The 19,915-nt window shown below is 40.6% G+C and overlaps 1 protein-coding gene across 15 annotated transcripts in view; it reads right to left on the bottom strand.

Moving 5' to 3' along the window:
• Positions 1 to 19,915, bottom strand: part of NEMP2 (nuclear envelope integral membrane protein 2) — a 138,239-nt gene that overhangs the window by 22,615 nt on the left and 95,709 nt on the right. For 12 of the 15 annotated variants that reach the window (XR_014829409.1, XR_014829407.1, XR_014829408.1 and 9 more), the window contains exon 1: positions 6,466 to 6,749. The exons of 2 other annotated variants lie outside the window; for them this stretch is intronic. Coding sequence is in view for 2 of the 13 variants with exons in the window: in XM_021076060.2 (XP_020931719.1) it covers positions 6,466 to 6,586 (121 nt within the window). In the remaining 11 variants the exon portion in view is untranslated. Of the gene's footprint in view, positions 1 to 6,465; positions 6,750 to 12,920; positions 12,995 to 19,915 lie in introns of those variants that run through there. One more of the 15 variants, XM_021076064.2, reaches the window with a different exon arrangement.

The raw sequence follows: 19,915 nt of genomic DNA on the forward strand, positions 1-19,915 counted from the left end.
CTCTGGAATCCATCTTGGCCAAAAGATGTGCATGCATATTAGGAAGGGTCCTGGGTCCGATCAGGTGTGAGAAATAAAACAAGGTAATTGGCCAAAGGAAAATAAAGACCCAGAAGAACTGTGCCATATAAGTGATTTAAATCACCTCGCTGGCGTGCTCCTCATTGAGGGGGACACCTGGGCCCACACTCCTCCTTTGGGTGTGTATTACTGCTTTGCTTCTGCCTTAGATACACAAACTACTTTTCTGTGTGCTCTCCCACATGTTTCACTATGCTTCTAACAATGAACTTCCTTTTTCACAGTCTTTGCCTCCATGAAACTTTTCTGCTTTCAACAGGGGGCAAGAATCAGGGCAATTCTGCTTTTAGCCTCTAGCTAGTCTAGCAGCTAGGATTCCTGATTTTCACCCAGGCTGCCCAGGTTCAATTCCTGAGCAGAGAATTAAGAGCTCACTCCAAACCATCACTTGCTGCCGTCTCTCGAAATCAGCCTGAGGAAGCATCCTCTTTGGGGCCTGAGCTTTGCAAACAAAGGCCACCTTCCAATAAGGTTTTTTTTTCCATTTGTCCCCAAGACATATGAACTCACTCTCCCTTCCAAGGACCAGGTATTTCTGACCCTCTCTCCTGCTTGGCTTCTCCAGCCACATTAACCTTCCTGTTCTCTAGACGCTGAGCCACCCCTGCCTCAAGCTTTCCTACATACTTTTTCTTCCACTTACAGCCCACTTTTCTCGGATAGTGACAGAGCTTGCTCCTTCTGAGAGAAAATATGCTTGCTCAAATATCACCTTCTCAGGAAGGCCTTTTCTGACCCCACTGTCAAAGATTTTGAAACCAAACTTATGCTTACAAAAAGGAAAACATGGCGGAAGGGATGTTAGGAGGTTGGGATTAGGATATACTTGCTACTATAAATAAAACAGGTAAGTAACAAGGACCTACTGTATAGCACAGAGTAATCTACTCAATACTGTGTAATAACCTATACAGGAAAAGAATCTGAAAAAGAATGGATATATGAATGGATTTACTTTGCTGTACACCTGAAACTAACAACTCTGTAAGTCAACTACACTGCAATACAATTAAAATATAATGGCACCCTCTAGCCTCCTTCACCCACTTTCTTCTTATGCTGCTTTATTTATCTCCTCTTCATATTACCTATGCGTTTTTTAGTGTATACTCTCTCCATGAAGCTAGAAACACGGCATGTTCATTATTGCTATCTTTAAATATTTAAAGCATTTAAATTTTTTTTTTTTTTTTTTTTTTGGTATTTTTGCCATTTCTTGGGCCGCTCCTGCGGCATATGGAGGTTCCCAGGCTAGCGGTCAAATTGGAGTTGTAGCCGCCGGCCTACACCAGAGCCATAGCAATGCAGGATCTGAGCAGCATCTGTGACCTACACCACAGCTCACGGCAACGGTGGATCCTTAACCCATGAAACAAGGGCAGGGATTGAACCCGCAACTTCATGGTTCCTAGTAGGATTTGTTAACCACTGAGCCACAACGGAAACTCCTTAAATATTTGTTTTTTATGTGTGTGTTGTAACTTGAGAGGACTGGTGGGTTACTGGCATGCACAGCTGAGCCAGTGGAAGCCTGGCCAGTGCCAGTCAGCACCATAAAAGGAGATGCGCTCTGTATTCCCCTTGGAACCATCTGATGCTGGATGCCTGTCCAGCCTGTGCCATTGCTATCCCACCTGTAGGACCTGCAGGCCACACCCCCCTTACCCTACTCCACCATCAATGTACCCCCCTAAACTAGAGGGTGGAGAGCTGTAACCCCTAACATCCCTTTGGCTGGGAACCCGCTCCTCTCTCCTCACTGGGTAGAGGAAGGCAGGGAGAAGCAGAGGTGGCAATCAGCTTGTTTATGTTGTACTTTGAATGGTACATCAGTGTATTCTGTTGGGGGGACCTCCCAGTTGGAAGAAAAGAACTTGCTTGGATTTCAACTTGGTCTTCAACTAGATTAAGTACAGATAGAGGTAAGTTGCTCTATTGATATCCACTGAAACACTACTAAAAGCATGTTGCAAACTGTCTCCTCTGGAATTCTCCTGAGTGGCCTTTGGCTTTAAGAGATGAAGTTCATGTTAAATTCACACAATACGTGAGACATTATAGGCAAGATGTTAGCATTTCACGGTGTCCTCTGGCTGCCCTCATTGTTATTGCCTGTCTCCTGAGGTGAATGCATCTCAGTCAACCCACACAGGAATTCGTAACTATCTAAGGAACTAGAAACTCAGAGCCACAAGAAACCACATCCCTAGCTCCAAGTGAACTCATGTGTCTTAAGCCATGGGCTCGTTGGGCTAGTATAAGACAGTGACTTTCACAATCAAGATTGTTATCGCAGCTGGCCTACAGCCTTCCTAGAGAGATTCAGATCTTTTAATCTTAGATTGTGTATAAAGGTGATGTCTTTCCCAGGCCTCCCCTCCCTTCAGGAATCTTCTTCCAGAGCCATTTCTTTGTTCAGTTTCTACTTCCCCTATCTCCACCTGAGGGTGGGAAAGAGCGTTTTGCTGAGAAGTCAAGCTGGCTACATTTCTACCACCTGCCCAAGCCCTGACCCCGAAAGCTCAGAGGCCGCTGGCCGGTCTGCAGGCGCCACTTACTTAACGCAGCCTCAGTCTCTGCTGGTTCACACCTGGTGGTAGAGATGGGTACATCCAAATATATCACAGTAGCAACATTACTTACAATGAGATCCAGAAACCGCAGGAGAAGTTCTAGGGATGTAGTAACAATCATTCATTTGGTCAGAAGGGACCACACCTGTGCAGGGAGAACCACTGCTTCCCCCTGGAAGGGAAATCTGTCTCCTCCGCAGACAGTGCCCCCAGAACCCAGGTATTCACTTCCTCAAACCTGATTCAGATCAGGAGAATAATCTGCAAGGGTGGGCTACGCCAGCTCGGCCTCATTTCCCAAGCACTTAGGAGTCCCTGCAGGACCAGCCCTGAATGCCATCCTCACTACAGCTACCCCAGCAAGGCCACAGAGCAAGCACGGCCCTCCTTAGCTCCCTGCAGTCCTCCAAAGGCTCTCTCGAACCTTTCAATAAACTTGACTTCCAGAAAACAGTGTATGTCTGGACAGTTGTGCCCAAACTGCTAAAACGAAGCACAATCATTTATATTATCGAAAGATTTGAGGAGTTTCCTTCGTGGCTCAGTGGTTAATGAACCCAACTAGGATCCATGAGGATGTGTGTTCAATCCCTGGCCTCAATCAGTGGATTAAGGATCCGGCGTTGCTGTGAGCTGTGGTGTAAGTTAGCAGATGTGGTTCAGACCCCAGTTGCTGTGGTGTAGGCCGGCACCTGTAGCTCTGATTTGACCCCTAGCCTGAGAACTTCCCCAAGCTGTGGGTGCGGCCCTAAAAAGCAAAAAACAAACGAACAAACAAAAGATTTGAGTCAGGGTTAACTTCACCACTGAGATCCCATTTTAAATGCCACTCAATTTGAAAATATTCAGTGAATCTAATGTTAGGACTACATACTACATAGTTTAAAAAGAGACAGCTGCATATCATCTGCTTTAATTAAAAATAACGCCTTTGTACTACTTTTGTCATGTATTAGTTTTCCTAAATGTATAAAGATATACTTGTTAAAAGAGTTTCATCAGACATAAGGTAAAAATATTCACTCAAAACTTCAGAAAAGGTCAGGTAGTACTTAAATCTACTTATAGAATATGCTAAAAATAAAAATCACAAACACTTTTCAAATCTTAGATCTTAAACAATCTTCAACATAAAAATATTTCAGCAATGTTCCTTCTGAAAATTTAACCTTACAGGGCCCTTATGGGGAAAAAATATCTTCAGATGAAATTAAAACAGAATAATAAAATCACTTACTAAATGAGATTGCCACTTTCTCCATTTGGCCTATATAATTGCTTTTCTTTGGGGATAAGGAAGCGGAGGGAGAAAACAAAAAGCAACAAATCATCTGGGAGCTCAAAAGGAGGAAGGATTTTTCTTGGGTATTATTGCATAAATTCATTTTTAAAGGAGTTAACATGTAATATCAAAGTTACAAAGGTAATGTCTCTATTAACCCCAGTTGTTTTTCTAACCTGGTTTGAATATGAATCTTGAGTTTCATTTACAAAGAGAATGAAACTGAAACTACCACATGCACATTCAGGTCTGATTTTTAACACCAAGTATTGATTTTCTTCTCTACAGATGAATTTGAAAGCTGTAGTTTAAAATGGCCTATTGATATTGTTCAATCCTGGAAATTCACTGCAGTAGCCTGAATGTTATCTCAGGACATGGTTTCTAGGGAAACCACTGGTTGCAAGCTATGGGTGACTCTAGGCTTGAAGTTTCTCTTCCTCTCAGCCCAGACAACTGCCTGCTTCTCCTATATCAACTGCCTCTGTTCCAAAAAGGGTGACACAAAGCTGGCCTCAGTCTGAATGGTCTCCATTCCACGGAAGGGTACGTGCTCAAGGTAAAATTTTAGAACAGGAGGTATCACCTAATCCAAACCTAACATTATAGTTGGGCCTTATTTTATGAAAGGAAGTACCAGCTGTTTGATCTCAGGCTTCCTCATAAAAACGCAGACTTTCAGAGCAGCAATGGTTCTCAGACCTAGCCTAGTCCAGAGGCTCCAACGCCAGAGGTGTCACTGGCACACCACAGGATCCAGGGTGCTTCACTATCTGAGTTGTAAAGCCCATTTGGAATGGCAAGTGCTGCTTTAAAGCTATAAAAATTGCCATTTTTCTTAGCTCTGGGCTAGAATTTTATCAATTCAGTGGGCATCCTGCATGCCTCAGGCAGAAGAGAAGCACTTATGTATGATTTAATTAAAATAAAAAATTGACGTTAACACTAAATGTGGTAACATAAAAACTTGAAAAACATTGAGTTCACTGAGGCAAATAAAAGTAAGGAAAATATTGGAGACTATTCAGGAACAGAACATCTTGATTTTACTGATGAGAAACTATAGCCCATAAAGATTACGTGCCTGGACCAAGGTAATTCTACAAGTGGGTGGCTGAAGGTAATGACTGAACTAAAAATCAAGGTTCTGGATATTGGTCCGGGACTAAAATTTTCTGGCTGCCACCATGGTCAGAAACCCTCTTTCTTAGATCTGTGATTTATTTTTTCATCAGTATATACTGGTTATATTTCTTACTACCAAGTCTTTGTTTCCTCATCTGTAAAACGGATATAAAAATGATACCTACCCCGTAGGGCTACTATGGGTATTAAATAATATAATATAGCTAAAGTCCTTTTAACACTGCCTAGCACATAGTAAACAGTCAACAAATGTCTGTTCACTGAAAACTGGTCTAGAACAGTCCCCAAAGGCACACCTCACTGCAAGATTTCCGTGAGTTGGCAGTTCCAGCTGAATCTGATAACTGCCTTCATCCTTAGACAAAGACTCTTAATTTTCTTGGGAGGGAGAAGGTGTGCCCAGCTAAAAGCCCACACTTGGTTGCCTCCCTGCAACCAAAGGTGGGCAATGAGATGAAAAGAAGTTAGTGAAGAGAGATTCCAGGAACTCTTTCAAAAGATTTTATGGGGGAAAAAAAAATGAAATAGGAATGTTAAATTCATAGCAAATTAGCAGAAGTCCTGGAGTTAGAATTCCAGTCTAGTTTCCCAGCCCTGCTGTGCCAGTATCTTGAAGCACTCCACAGATAGCCCTTAACACCACTGTGAGCAAGCAGCTACCATTTGTTTCCTATGTACCAGGCATGTGCACACAATAAACATCACAATTATCCTGTGAAATACTATCATCCGTGTGATCACTAGCATCACTCTCTCAAAGTCAGTCACCGAGCCAGTCAGGGCAAGGGAATTTCAATCGAATTCTAAAGCCGAAGCTCTTACCTTCTCTAACCCTGAGTCTAAAGTTATAGCTAGATGAATAATAACGTTTTCGATCCATCAGCTTGGATCGAAAACGTTATTATTCATCTAGCTATAACAGCTGATGTGCTATACAAAAGCCCTGTGCTGAAAGTCAGGAAACCAGGATCATCTGTACCAGTGACTATCTGCGTGATCCCTGAACAAATGAAAACTTCTCTGGGTTTTAGTTGCTACTTCTGTAAAATGAGAGAACTGGGCCAGTTGCTTCTAATCCTAAAATTATAGCGTCCAAGTGCCCGCAAAAACCAGGGAAGCCCAAAGAGGCGGGAAGGGAGACTGGGCCTGGCCCGCGCGCAGGCTGCGCTCGCGGAAGGAGCAGTCCGCCGAGCAGAGTAAAGCACCCAACTCCCGGGGCCTGGCAGCAGGGGCGAAGGGAGCTTGGTCGCCAGCCCCGGAACCGGAGGCGAAGAGCAGTAAAGGAGACCGAGGGGAAAAGTGAGACAGGGCGGGGGAAAGCGGGAGAGGAAAGGCGGGGAGCCAGGGAGCGTGCGCGCGCCCGCCGCCCGTGCCCGCGGTTACCTGACAACGCTGCCGCTGCTGACGCCGCCTCCTCCTCCTCCCCGCGCGCCGCGCCCCCGGACGGCACGGCCAGAGGAGGCAGCCAGAGAAGCAGCCAGCACGTCCCTGGGAACGGCCGCATCCTGCCAGGGGGTTAGCTGCGCGCGGCCCGAGCACTGGGGGGGTGAGGGTTGGGGTGGGAAGGTGAAGGGGGCGCTCGGCCGAGAGGAGCAGAAATGGCGCGGGGCCCAGGAAGAGACCAGGGCTCGGGGAGGCCTGCGCGGCAACTGCAGAAGTCCCGCCTCACCTCGCAAAGGGAAGAGCCAGCAGCGGTCGGCGAGCGCCCGCCCTCTCTCCCGGCCCCTCCTGCCTCCGGGCCCCGCCCCGTCCTGCCCCGGAGCCTGAGCCCGGGGTAACTCTGGAGGTTGTAGGGAGGAGGGGTCCCTTCCTCTGTGAATTGTGCCTAAACTTTCCTGGCCCGTGACCTGCGGGGTTTTAGGGCTTAGTTTTCAGTGTGCTGGTGAGGACAGCCCAGGAAGGCGAAGGCCCTTCAGCAACCCCCTTTTTAGAAATAAAATCAGTTTATTTTTTCTCGTTTGTAACAGCAACAAATTGTCGATTTGGTTGCTTAACAGCATTGACTTCACGTTTCAGATGAAAGAGCATGCAAAACGTTCCCTAAACAATATAACATATTCCTCAAAATTAGCTTGTGTGTATGTGTGTTTTTTTAAAAAGATAGGGAGAACAGATTGGTGGTTGCCAGAGGGAGGGGATGGGGAGGTGAGAGAACTGGGTGGAGGTGGTCAAAAGGTGCAGACTTCTAGTTGTAAGATAAATAAGTAAGTAAGTTCTGGGGTTGTAAAGGGGACTAAAGTCAGCAATATTGTAACTGGAGTTCCTTTCCCGGTGAAGCGGAAACCAATCTGACTAGGAATCATGAGGTCTGGCTTCGATCCCTGGCCTCGCTCAGTGGATTAAGGATCCGTCTTGTTGTGAGCTGTGCTGTAGGCCGGTAACTCCAATTGGACCCCTAGCCTGGGAAGCAAACAAAACAAAAATAAAACAAAACCCCAGTACCGTAATGCATATTTTAAAGTGTTGATCTTAAAAGTTCTCATAAAAAAATGTCTGGAAATGGATGTTAAACGTACGATATTTGCTATATATATATATATATATATATACACACACACACACACACACACATCATATTGTACCCCTGAAACATACAATATTATATGTCAGTTTTATCTCAGTAAAACAGAAAAAATATCTTAAATGGCTTTAATATTGATAATTAATTCAGAACTTGTAGTCTTAAATACTATTTACAGTACTTTTTTTCTTTCTTTCTGTTCTTTTTTATTTTTAAAGCATAGACCCTCCTCAAGCCCCTGGGAACCCACTAATGTGATTCAGTATTTCATATTAAACATTCACTAGAACTAAAGGTCATTTCCTCTTTTCTAATTTTGGGCTTCTGGTAAGGTACAGAGAAGGTTCAGAGAATCCATTTGTGACAGAAATCATCCTCTAAAAATAACTCAGCCTCATTTTCCCCAAAGGTTTGAGTAGAACTCACTAGACTTTCCCTGGCTTCAAAGTAAGATTTAACCAACTGCCTTCAAACCCTTGGTGCCATGTGTACACCCATAATGTCTTTTAGAACATTCAGAAATCTTCTAAAGTACTCTTGAGGGGGATGATTTTGACAAATAAACTGTCATTATGTGAACTCTCACCTTGTCTGACCTTGTAAACTATCTCCAGAGAAGTGGCAGAGCCCCGGATTCCAGTGTGAGGTGTGCACTTGCCTCTTGCACAACTATTTTTTCCTAGTTAATGTTCATTTTGATTTAGTTTAATTTTGAATGGCACTACGAAACATGGTTAAGAGAAACAGGTATATTCTTGAATGACAAATGTGTTTTCCTACATCTGTATCTGGTAGAGAAATAAAAGAGTAAGCAGTGTATTAAATTAATATTTAAAGTGCTATTCATGTAGCATTTCCTTAATAAATATCTTTAGCTTTTTAGTAAAGAAGCTAAAACAAAATACCACATTTTTCTCTATAGGACAGCAATAAATATTTTCCCAGAGTTAACAGAATCTTAGAAGGCAACAGTTCTGTCATTGGAGGACAAATATGAAATCACACCTAACCTTCCCAAACTTCTCCCTCTATGAAAACCTTAAGTCACTGGGAGAGGGGGAGAAAATACCAACACCAAAAGAGCCCTGCTTCTGGAGGAGAGAAAGAAGTACAAACTCTCACCCCCTCAAGAGGAGCAACAGGAAACAACGGGGCTCAGTGTCCTAAAATGACATAAAGTAGAGGTTGGCAACTGCTGGGAAACCCAGTTTCACTCAAGACACCCCACAGATACAAGGCAGGATTTGGCAGCAATGGGTAAGAGTGGCAGAAATACTGAGGAACACCCACCTTTAAGGCTCAGGTAACGGGACGCAACTAAGACCAGGGGTATAGAAAAACCCTCTTGCCCTACTACAAGCCAAGCACCAGTAACAAATGACATTAGTGTCTGCTGAGGAGGAAAAAGGGTGTGAGGAGAAATCCCTCCATAATAGAGGATGCAAAGACTGCTGAAAGCTGAGGGATACTGTGAGAAATTCTCCAGCGCTCCAGGCCCCACACTGCAAGAGGTAATACCAGAAGAACTTGATTCCCATGGTATAACAAGGGTAATGTTAATAAGAAAATCCAAACTCAACTCAACTCTTGATTAGATTGATTCAATCACCCATATTATTAAAGAAGAAGAGGTATGCACATTTCTGGTTATAAATATTATTTACCAGAGTTCCTGTTGTGGTTCAGCAGTAACGAATCCAACTAGTATCCATGAGGATGGTAGGTTCAATCCTGGCCTTTCTCAGTGTCTTAAAGATCTGGTGTTGCTGCGGCTGTGATGCAGGCCAACAGCTTCAGCTCTGATTTACCCATAGCCTGGGAACCTCCATATGCTATGGGTGTGGCCCAAAAAAGACAAATATATGTATATGTATATATATACATATATATATATACACACACACACACATATATATATATAAGTTACCTCAGTCTTTACTGTTTTTTTAATGATATTCATCACTCAATCAAAAATTAAAAGACACTCAAAAAAGCAGGAGAAAAACCCATTATCAAAGAGTTAAAGGATGGAGTTCCTGTAGTGGCTCAGTAGTTAATGAACCGGACTAGTATCCATGAGGATGCAGGTTGGATCCCTGACCTTCCTCAATGGGCTGGGAATCTGGTGTTGCTGTGAACTGTGATGTAGGTTGCAGACATGGCTCAGATCCAGCATTGCTGTGGCTGTGGTATAGGCCGGAAGCTGCAGCTCCAATTCAACCCCTAGCCTGGGAACCTCCACATGCCATGGACATGGCCCTAAAAAGACAAAAGAAAGAAAAAGGAAAAAAAAAAAAAAAGCTAAAGGAATCAACAGAACAAGATTCATATATGACCCAGATGTTGGAGTATGATTAATATGTTAAAGGATCTAGTGGAAAAGGTGGACAATGTGTGTGAACATATAGGAAATTTCAGCAGAGAGATGAAAATTATTAAAAACGTGAAATGGAAATGCTAGAAATTGAAAGCACATTATTAGAGATGAAGAATTACTCAATATATTTCTCAGAAGACTGGAAATAGCTGAAGAAAGAACCAGTGAACTTGAATATAGGTAAGTAGAAATAATCTACCTATAGTGAAATACAAGGAAAGAAAAGAATTTTTTAAAAGAATCAGAGTAATTTTTGGAGTTACTGCTGTGGTGCAGTGGGTTAAAGCTCCAGTATTGCCACAGCTGTGGTGTTGGTCACAGCTGCAGCTAGGATTTGATTCCTGGCCTGGTAACTTCCATATGCCATGGGTGCAGCAAAAAAGAAAAAAAAAAAAAAAAAAAAAAAAAAAAGAGCATTCAAGATCTGTAAGCCAATATCAAGTAGTTTAACAAACATAATTGGAGTCCCAGAGGAAGGGAGAGGAAGGATGAGGCAGGGGAAATATTTAGGACATAAAGCCGAGAATGTCCCCAAATTAATGAAAACAGAAGATAAAAAGAAAAGCTTGAAGGCAGCAAGAGAAAACTGACACCTTGCAAATGAGAGATACAGCAGGCTTCTTGTCAGAAACCATGCAAGCCAGAAGATAATGGAGTGACATCTTTGAAGTAGTGGAAGAAAAAAATACTATCAATCCAGAATTCAATTACAATATCTTTAAAAAAAATGAAAGCAAATGAAGCTTTTTTTTTTTTCATTTCCAGCAGCAAAAAGTTGCAATTCATTATGAGATTTATTTGTAGAATTAAAATGAAAGACAACAATACCACAAGTGATGAGAGGAAAGAAAGTATGCTCTCAAAAGTTCTTTTACAACACTTAAAGTTATATAACAGTGCTTGAAGTTAGACTGTGATAAATCAAATGTATATATTGTAAACCTTAGAGCAAACACTAAAATCTTTTAAAAAGAGGTATAACCAATAAGTCAATAGTAGATATAAAATGGGACAATACGTAATGCAAAAGAAAGCAAGAATACAGGGGAAAAAAGACAAAGAAAAAAATTGACAAATAGAAAACAACTTAAAAATAGCAAATTTAAATCCAACCATATCAATAATTACATTAAATATAAATGGTCTCAATGCCCAAAAGGCAGTCATTGTCAGACTGAATTAACAAGCAAAAGCTTATTTATATGCAATTTACTTGAAATATACCTTAAGTATAAATATAAAGATAAATAGGTTAAAAAGAAAAGGGTGGGGAAAGATATGCCATAAAAACACCAATCAAAAGAAAGCTGAATGGCTAAATTAATATCGGACAAAGTATACTACAGAACAAGGACTATTACCAGTAAATCAGTAGGTGTGGGGTCGGGCCTGAGATTTTGCATTTCTTACAAACTCCCTGGTAGTCTGAAGACCATACCTTTAGCAGTAAGTCCTTAGAACACTAGATCCATAGATAAATTGGCAGATGGAAGGATTTCAAGATCAAATAGGCTGAAATATATAGCTTATTATACTATCCCCCTTAGATGTTCACAATTTGTAAATAGCACATTAAATACTTTAAAATTCTAGTGGTAAAGAAATTTTAGTAGGCAGCCTTGAGGATGGTCTGCAACGATCCTCCATCCTCCTCCTATTTCTTGGTATTCGTGCCTTCGTGTAATCCCTCCTCTTAAGTGTGGGCTGGAAATACTGACTTGCTTCTTTGGTGAGATGTTAAGATTAGGTTATTAAAAAGACTGTGTCTTGCATCTTAGGTGCTCTCTCTCACTCTCTCTGGGATCACTCTCACTGGGGAAGCCAGCTGCCATGCTGTGAGGCAGCCCTGTGGGTAGATCCAGGTGAATGAGCAGATCTTCCCCGACAGAACTTTGAGGTGACTGCAGTACTGGCAGATACCATGACTGCAGCCCTGGAGAGATCCTGAGCCAGAACCGCCTAATTAAGTTGCTCCTATATTGCTGACCCTCAAAAATTATGAGATACTAAATGTGTATTATTTCCACCTGCGAAGACTGTTATGCAGCAATAGATATAATATCAATAATATAATAATGATATTATATAATAATAATAACAAACTAATGAAAAACCAGTTTAACTTTCCCTACCTAGTGTTTAGAGCCAAAGATTAGTTTTTACCCTATTGATGCTGTGTTGTTTCCATAACAATCTCTCTTTGTGTTGAGGAATTCTGGAAGAGAATTTGGTTTGTGCACACACTCCACCAAAATTTAAGCCTGACAATTATTTTTCCCAAATAAAATCTAATAACATCCCACACAAAGTTCAGAAAACACTATACTTAATCTTTAGTAAAGTCTTATTTCAAAGTAAAATTTCAGCTGTATAAAGAGTTTTAGAATACTTAGGCCAAAGTGTTAAAGGTGTTAACAGGTGGGTACCACACCTAAGCTTTATGTGACACTGGCAGTGAGGCAAAAGAGAAAATAGACACCAAGGGACCATGAAGAAAAAAACACAGGAAAACAGGAAGTGGTCATATTTAGGAAGATTCTTAGGTCCTTTGATATCCTCATGGAACATCCCACCCTTCTTAGGAGAAGCAGATGGGATTAAAGATCTGTGATCAGTGCAGTCTATTGTTCTTAAAGCACATCGGCATTTGAGTGCCTCTTTCTAGGGGATAAACTATACAGATTAAACAAACCAAAACCAAAACCAAAGACCATATAAACAGGACCCCTGTCGAATCTTCTTTTCAAAGCCACCTGTGGTATCATGCAGGTCTGCTTTCTATCTTTCTATTAGAAAACAGAGACTATCTTTTCTGAGTCAGTGAGGTGACCAAGTTGGAGTCAGGGTCACTGGTAAACTTGCCCAGGTAATATAAGAGAATTGTAAGCACACACATTTTTACACCAAAAGAGATGCTTGAAAAAGGACAAAAGTCATTACCTCTTTAAAGAAGGTGTCCAATTGTGCCTACAGATTTTAGCTGTGAACTTCTGGTAAACACCTCATGTCCATCTCTAAAAGAGAATGAAGCATTGCCGCTTAGTGGATCTGAATCTCACAGATTGGGATGAAGATGGCACTCTTGCCAAAATGTGAGCCATATGGATAATATGTAAATGTTTAGCATTGTGAATGCAGATGCCCAGGACATAGCCTCTAGAGATTAATTCAGTCCATCTGGGGTGGAGCCCAAAATGTGTCTTCTTAATATGTACCAAGTGATTCAAAAGTATTAGGGCTAAACTGAGTTTTACAAGTTTTATGTTTGACATTAAGTAGCATTTTAGGCAAGTTTACAATCACAGCTAAAATACTATGTGTGCATTTTATGTAATTTGTATTGCTAGAATATGACATATATTTATTTTTAAAAAAGACGTATAATAAAGAGCTTTCTTCACATTATTTTAGTGACCTGAGTTCTTTCATTCCATTTGACTATTTCCACATGGTGTAAAAAAATTTACAATTTGGTGTTCAGCCTCTGCATTTTTATTTCTAGAGTTCTTGCTCTTCATCACTAATTATTTTTCTGTGACTGTCGTAGGGTTATAATCAGTCATTATGAATCAGAAGTAAAATTTAGCTCATGTCAGAAATTATTTAGGAGCTTTCACTTGGTTTCTAGGTAGGAATAACATTTAATTAAATAAATTAGAAGAAAATAGGAAAAGTTCTACTACTTTTGGTTCTTTCATAAGGAAAGATTTAGAAAAACTGCAGTGATACCTACCAATGCTATAAGACTACAGAGGCTATGTGTTATCTTTTTTTCCTTTTGAAAAATTCCCATTTTTAGAATTTCTGCATATCAAGAGAAAAAATTAGGCTGTTCAAGACTTCTCCATAAAGGAAGAGAATAGAAATTGACATTGACTTGTTGGATCATGTTTTTCTAGCATATTTCATTAAGGAAATACTCTGAAATTAGCCTACTATATACTAATTCACTAATTTTAATAATTCATGTCAAAACTAAAAGGCAGCTTTTCAGTATGAATAAATGATGTTGGGAGGGATTAAAATAAATATAATTTATTAAGTAATGCATCATATGTTCTCTAAATTAAGTTGCAAAAGCCCTTTGCAATTCAGTAAAAGATAATTGATCAAATTCAATTCAAATCTTTCCATTCAAATTGAGAGATGGAGAATTCTTTAAAGCAGTGGTTCTCAGATTTTGGTGTGGGTAAGAGTCCAATCTCCGAAGATTCTTAGTCAATAGGTCCACTGTATCGTCTGGCAATCACCATTAATGATTTGGAGGCAAACAGTCTTTTGACCACACTGTAAAAGTGGTGAGTAAAACAATATTCAAAAGTGATTAATGATTAGTTGATGATGGCTGGAAAATAGCACCTATGGAAAAAAACTGACATTCTTGGTAAATCTGAGTCAAAGAAGGTTGAAGAGTTACAGCTTTCTAAGAGTTAAATAATTAGGATACAGAAAATCAGTCACCAGTTATTTGTTATGTTTTCAAAGAAAAGAGAAAAAAGTAAGCTTAGGATTGTATGTAAATACATTTTCCCAGCACTGGGATCCTAGTTTCTCTCTTACCTGCACACCATCCAATCCTGCCACCCCACTTAATTGATTCCTAAATAACCTCTGCCAAAGCTTTCTTTTCTGCCAATTCACTCTTAGGAAGCATTTCTTTTCTTTCTTTTTGAACGACCGCACCTGCCGCCATATGTAAGTTCCTGGGCTAGGGGGTCCAACCAGAGTTGCAGCTGAGGCCTATACCACAGCCACAGCAATACCGGATCCTTAACACTCTGAGCGAGGTCAGGGATAGAACTTGCATCCTCACAGAGACAACCTCAGGTCCTTAACCTGCTGAGCCACAACAGGAACTCCAGGAAGCATTTTTCTTAATCAGCCATTCTCTACAATCTAGGTGCCCCCCACCCCGCACCCCCCCGCCACCCTGCCCTACTGCAGTAATCTATGAAAACAATTTATAGTGAGATTATTATATTTGAAAGTCTTTTCTTCTTTCAGAGGAAGCTATAAGGAGCAAATAACCTTTTAGTTAAGTTCTTTAACTGCCTTTATTAGTCATCTATTGACAATGTAAAAGATTTGTAATTCAGAAGTCCTTTAATTCAGTTAAAACAGGGATTTTTGGAGTTCCCATTGTGGCTCAGTGGTTAACAAATCCGACTAAGAACCATGAGGTTGGGGGTTTGATCCCTGGCCTTGCTCAGTGGGTTAAGGATCTGGCGTTGCCGTGAGCTGTGGTGTAGGCTGCAGACGCAGCTCGGATCCTGTGTTGCTGTGGCTCTGGCATAGGCTGGTGGCTATGGCTCTGATTCGACCCCCAGCTTGGGAACTTCCATATGCTGCAGGAGCGGCCCAAGAAATGGCAAAAAAAAAAAAAAAAAAAAAAAAAAAAGACAAAAACAGGGATTTTCTCTATTTCTTTTAAGTTTCTCCCCAGTGGTCATGGTCTGCTCGGAAAAGTTCTCCAATCTATATTCTTCCATGTGTTTTTGGAAAAACTAAAATCTTGGAGTTCCTGTCATGGCTCAGTGGAAATGAATCTGACTAGGGTCCATGAGGATGCAGGTTCGATCCCTGGCCTTGCTCAGTGGGTTAAAGATCTGGCATTACCATGAGCTGTGGTGTAGGTTGCAGACGCACCTCAGATCTGGCCTTACTGTGGCTGTGGCGTAGGCCAGTGGCTACGGCTCCGATTCAACCCCTAGCCTGGGAACCTCCATATGCAGTGGATGTGACCCTAAAAAAGACAGAAAACTAAAAGATCAAGCCTGATATTACTGGAGGTACCTAGTGGCATAGCGGGTTAAGGGTTTGGTGTTGTCACTACTGTGGTGTGGATTTGATCCAATCCCTAGTCCTGGAACTTCTACATGCCATGGGTGTGACCAAAAAAGAATTCTACTTATATTATCAGAGTATGTATTAGGATGTTTCCGACTTCAGGTAACAGAATTCCCAACTAAAAATGTCTTAAGACAGTGAAGACATTTATTATGTTACATGGAAGTCCCAGGGCGGGTTGATTCAGCGGCTTAAGTATGCTACCAAGTTCTCCGGCTGTTTTCAGTTTTCTACGCTACCATTCTCAGTTTGTTTGACTTTGTCCTCAAGTTTTTCTCCTCATAATTGAAAAAGGCTGCCATTGCCACTGATATTGGGTCCTCACATAACTAAAACTAAAAAAAAAAAGGAGCATTATCCCCGCTTCTGTCTCTTGAAGAAGGAAGTAAAGGCTTTCTCAGAAGCTCCCACCTTCGCCCTCTCAGCTGACTCCATTGCTGGTTCCATTAGCAAGTGACTAGTCCATGTCCTAGTTAAATTGGATGGAGTGAATGTTTGGCCTTTTCAGCCTCCATGGTGGGAGGTGATTTCACAGAAGACAAAAACTGGAAGAGCAACAGACAGGGAAAAATTTATCATGGGGATATTTTTTGACAGCTGCCAAAAGTCCTCGTAAGTGTCTGAAAATGGTAATCTGAAATTTTAAGCTAACTTAATAGATGGGTTTTAGTCATTATTCTCAACTTTGATAAATGTGTTTCCTTTCTGAAATTTACACATTGACTCAAAATGGGAGTTGCTTCTGAACCAATCATATATTTGTCCTATTGATCTTGGTTAGTAGATTTACATAACATTCGTATTCTAAAGCATTTGATTTCCAAAATAGCAAATACTTTCTAATAGAATAATGAAAGAGAAGAAAAATTATACAAAGGAGTAATGGGTTATAATGGGGAAAATGAGGAAAAGATAATAGGAATGGTAGAAAAAAAGAAGGAATGGGGTAGAATGAGCAATGACTACTAATCTGGATGGTCTCATGTGAGAGAGTTCACTTAACTAGGTCAGTTGGCACTTGAAATGATGGGCAGGATAAGCCATTAAGATACTGGAGCAAATAGAAGGAAAGGGGGAGGAAACTGACTCCTTTTTCAGGCATGCCCTTTGCAAGTTAGAATTTGTCAGTTCTAACCACCCTACAGGTGTGTCCCTGGAAATGCATGTTCATTTGGCTGGGCAGTAGTATTCTGATGGCACTCCTTTTTTTTTTTTTTTTTTTTTTTTTCCTTTCCCATTTAAAGAGAATTTGTCTAACAATGATGTTTAAAATAATCCATCTAAATATATAAGGCTCTTAACTCCTTCAGCAATAATTAAAGCAAGGAAATTTTTAGGCTTAATTTCAAAGGGCCAGACCTTCCAAGTGATCGGGGCTTTATAAACATGTATCCCTGTATGTAAAAAAATATGTTAAACTCTAAATTCACTTTAGAGAAATACAGCTCACCTAAACCGACTAATATTGCTTGGATTTGTTTTAAGATTAAGAGGTTACTCTTCCTGGCTTTCATTTCACCATCTCACCTGGCTCCCTATTTTCTTTTCTCATTTTCCCTCTCTTTGCCAGACAAAATAATCACTGGAAATGTTATAGGTTCTTTTTGATACTTTATGAATCTTGAATAATACACATGAAAGAATTTTTTTTGAAATTCTCCCTTTGTTGTAATAGATATCCTTTATGTTAAGACTTTTGTCTATTGTAAAATAAAAGATTTAGAAAGCAATGCAAAATAAATGTATACCATAATGAGTTGTTACAGGGCAAACATTCTTGTAGCCAAGACCCAAATCAAGAAATAGAATTTAACAGAAGTCCTCAATGTGCCTCATCCTAATTTCAAATCACCTCCCACCCCTCAAAGCATCCACCATCCTGATTTTCAAAGCAATCATTTTCACTTGTTTCCTTATAGCTTATGACACCTAAATGCACATCCACAGACATTTTTGCCAATTAAAATTTGGAGGGTGGGCTATGTCTTTTTTTTTTTTTATTTTTATTTTTATTTTTTTGCCTTTTCTACGGCCACTCCGGTGCCATATGGAGGTTCCCAGGCTAGGGGTCTAATGGGAGCTGTAGCCACTGGCCTAAGCCAGAGCCACAGCAACGGAGGATCGAGCGGTGTCTGCGATCTACACCACAGCTCACGGCAATGCTGGATCCTTAACCCACTGAGCAAGGCTAGGGATTGAACCCGCAACCTCATGGTTCCTAGTCAGATTCGTTAACCACTGCGCCACGACGGGAACTCCTATGTCTTTTAAGTTTCTCTTATTGTACAGGTTCACTATTCCACTGTTTCTTTTCCTTATGATTTATCTATTGAAGAGCCCAGGCTTTTTTTTTTTTTTTTTTTTTTTTTTTCTTTTTTCTTTTCTTTTTTGGCCACCCTGCGGCATATGGAGTTCTCAGGGCTATGCTGGTGGCAAAGCTGGATCCTTAACCCACTGTGCCAGGGATCGAACCTTTGTCCCAGCACTCCAAAGACACTCCTGATCCTGTTGCACCACAGCAGGAACTCCAGCCCAAGCTTTCTGACTTGCAGAGTTTCTCACAGTCTGAAGTTTGCTGTTTTCATACTCATGGTACAGTGAGGCATGTTCCTTTGTCCTCAGTACTTCCTGCAAACTGGTACCTGAATTCAAAGGCTTTGCTGGACTTGGTTGTATTCTTTTGGGTAAGACTATAGGTTGGATAAGACTATAGGTTTCATCTGGAGGCATACAATGTCTGGTTGATTCTCTTTTTGTGGTATTACTAACTATTGATATCTAGATCCATTAATTCACTGGGGGTTGCAAAATGGTGATATTCAAATTCCATTATTTCTTTTTCACCTATTAGTTGAAATCCTTTTATGAGGAGACATGTCTCATCTACTACTTGGTTACCCAATGATACAGTTCATATGGAAAAGGTAGTATAAGTCCTTGGTTCTTTTCCTCTATTTACTAGTTTCCAAGAGAATAAACTGGTTCCTTATCCTTCTCTACAGGTAACCAATTCTTTGTTTTTAAAAAATATTACCATGAACTCATGTTTTAAACATATTTGATAAAGTTTCAATCATTAGCAATTATTACTTCTTTTTTGTTTTTTATTTGTTTGCTTTTTGTAGTTCAAATTGTCCTATCCTTAGCCAGCAGGATTCTCTTCAGGTTGTCTTCTGAGTTCTTCTAACACACCCTATAATCTTTGGTAACTTCCTTGAATTTTGATAGCAGATGTCCACATTCATCTTACATGTATTCTGCCCCAGACAGGGAATGAGTCATGTTTCCAAAAGTCCTGATTTCTTTTACCATTTCAAGACCATAATCTGGGGACTAATGCTTATTCCTGCTGGGTTGGTTATTTTTTCTCGGTGTTTCCAAAGCAGAGCTAGGAAATCTATATATCTATTGATAAGCATACATATTATTTCATAGGTAAATACCTAATGGTTTTACTGATATTTCCAACTGAAATTCAGTACTGTGGGGTTCCTAACCTGACCTTTTAAATACATCTATATCTCTATTCCTCCACAACAAGATTTCTGGTTCCCAAATGTATAATTGATGATGAAGTTATATCTCATAATTATTCATTTACATTATTCCACATTGTATACATGACAGGCTCAGAATAACAATACACATATTACCACCATCAGTATGATTACACATAACAGGTAAAAATTTTTTTTCATATGCTCTCCTTACTCTCATCCCCCCCCCCTTTTTTTTCATTTTTGGCCACCCCTCAGCATATGGAGCTCCCACTCCAGGGATCAGATCCAAGCCACAGTCTTGACCTAAGCCACAGCTGTGGCGACATTGGATCTCTATCCCATTGTGCTGGCTGGGGACTGAACTCATGTCCCAGTGCTCCCAAGATGCTGCCGATCCCCTTGTGCCATAGCGGGAGCTCCTCATCCCATTTTTTATAGCTGTACTATATTTACATTATGTGATAATATAGGCTTTGCATGCTACACTCTCTTTTAACTCTCATTTAGTATTAGTTCTTCAGATAACTGTGTTTTAATTTCCACCACCAGTCCTCATACTGATGTCTCTCTAATCATGCTGATTGTCTA

Source organism: Sus scrofa, chromosome 15 (genome assembly GCF_054392235.1).
Source record: "Sus scrofa isolate SSC_HxYL_T2T_F1_AM1 chromosome 15, Sscrofa_HxYL_maternal_Yorkshire_Landrace_v2.0, whole genome shotgun sequence".
NCBI lineage: Eukaryota > Metazoa > Chordata > Mammalia > Artiodactyla > Suidae > Sus > Sus scrofa.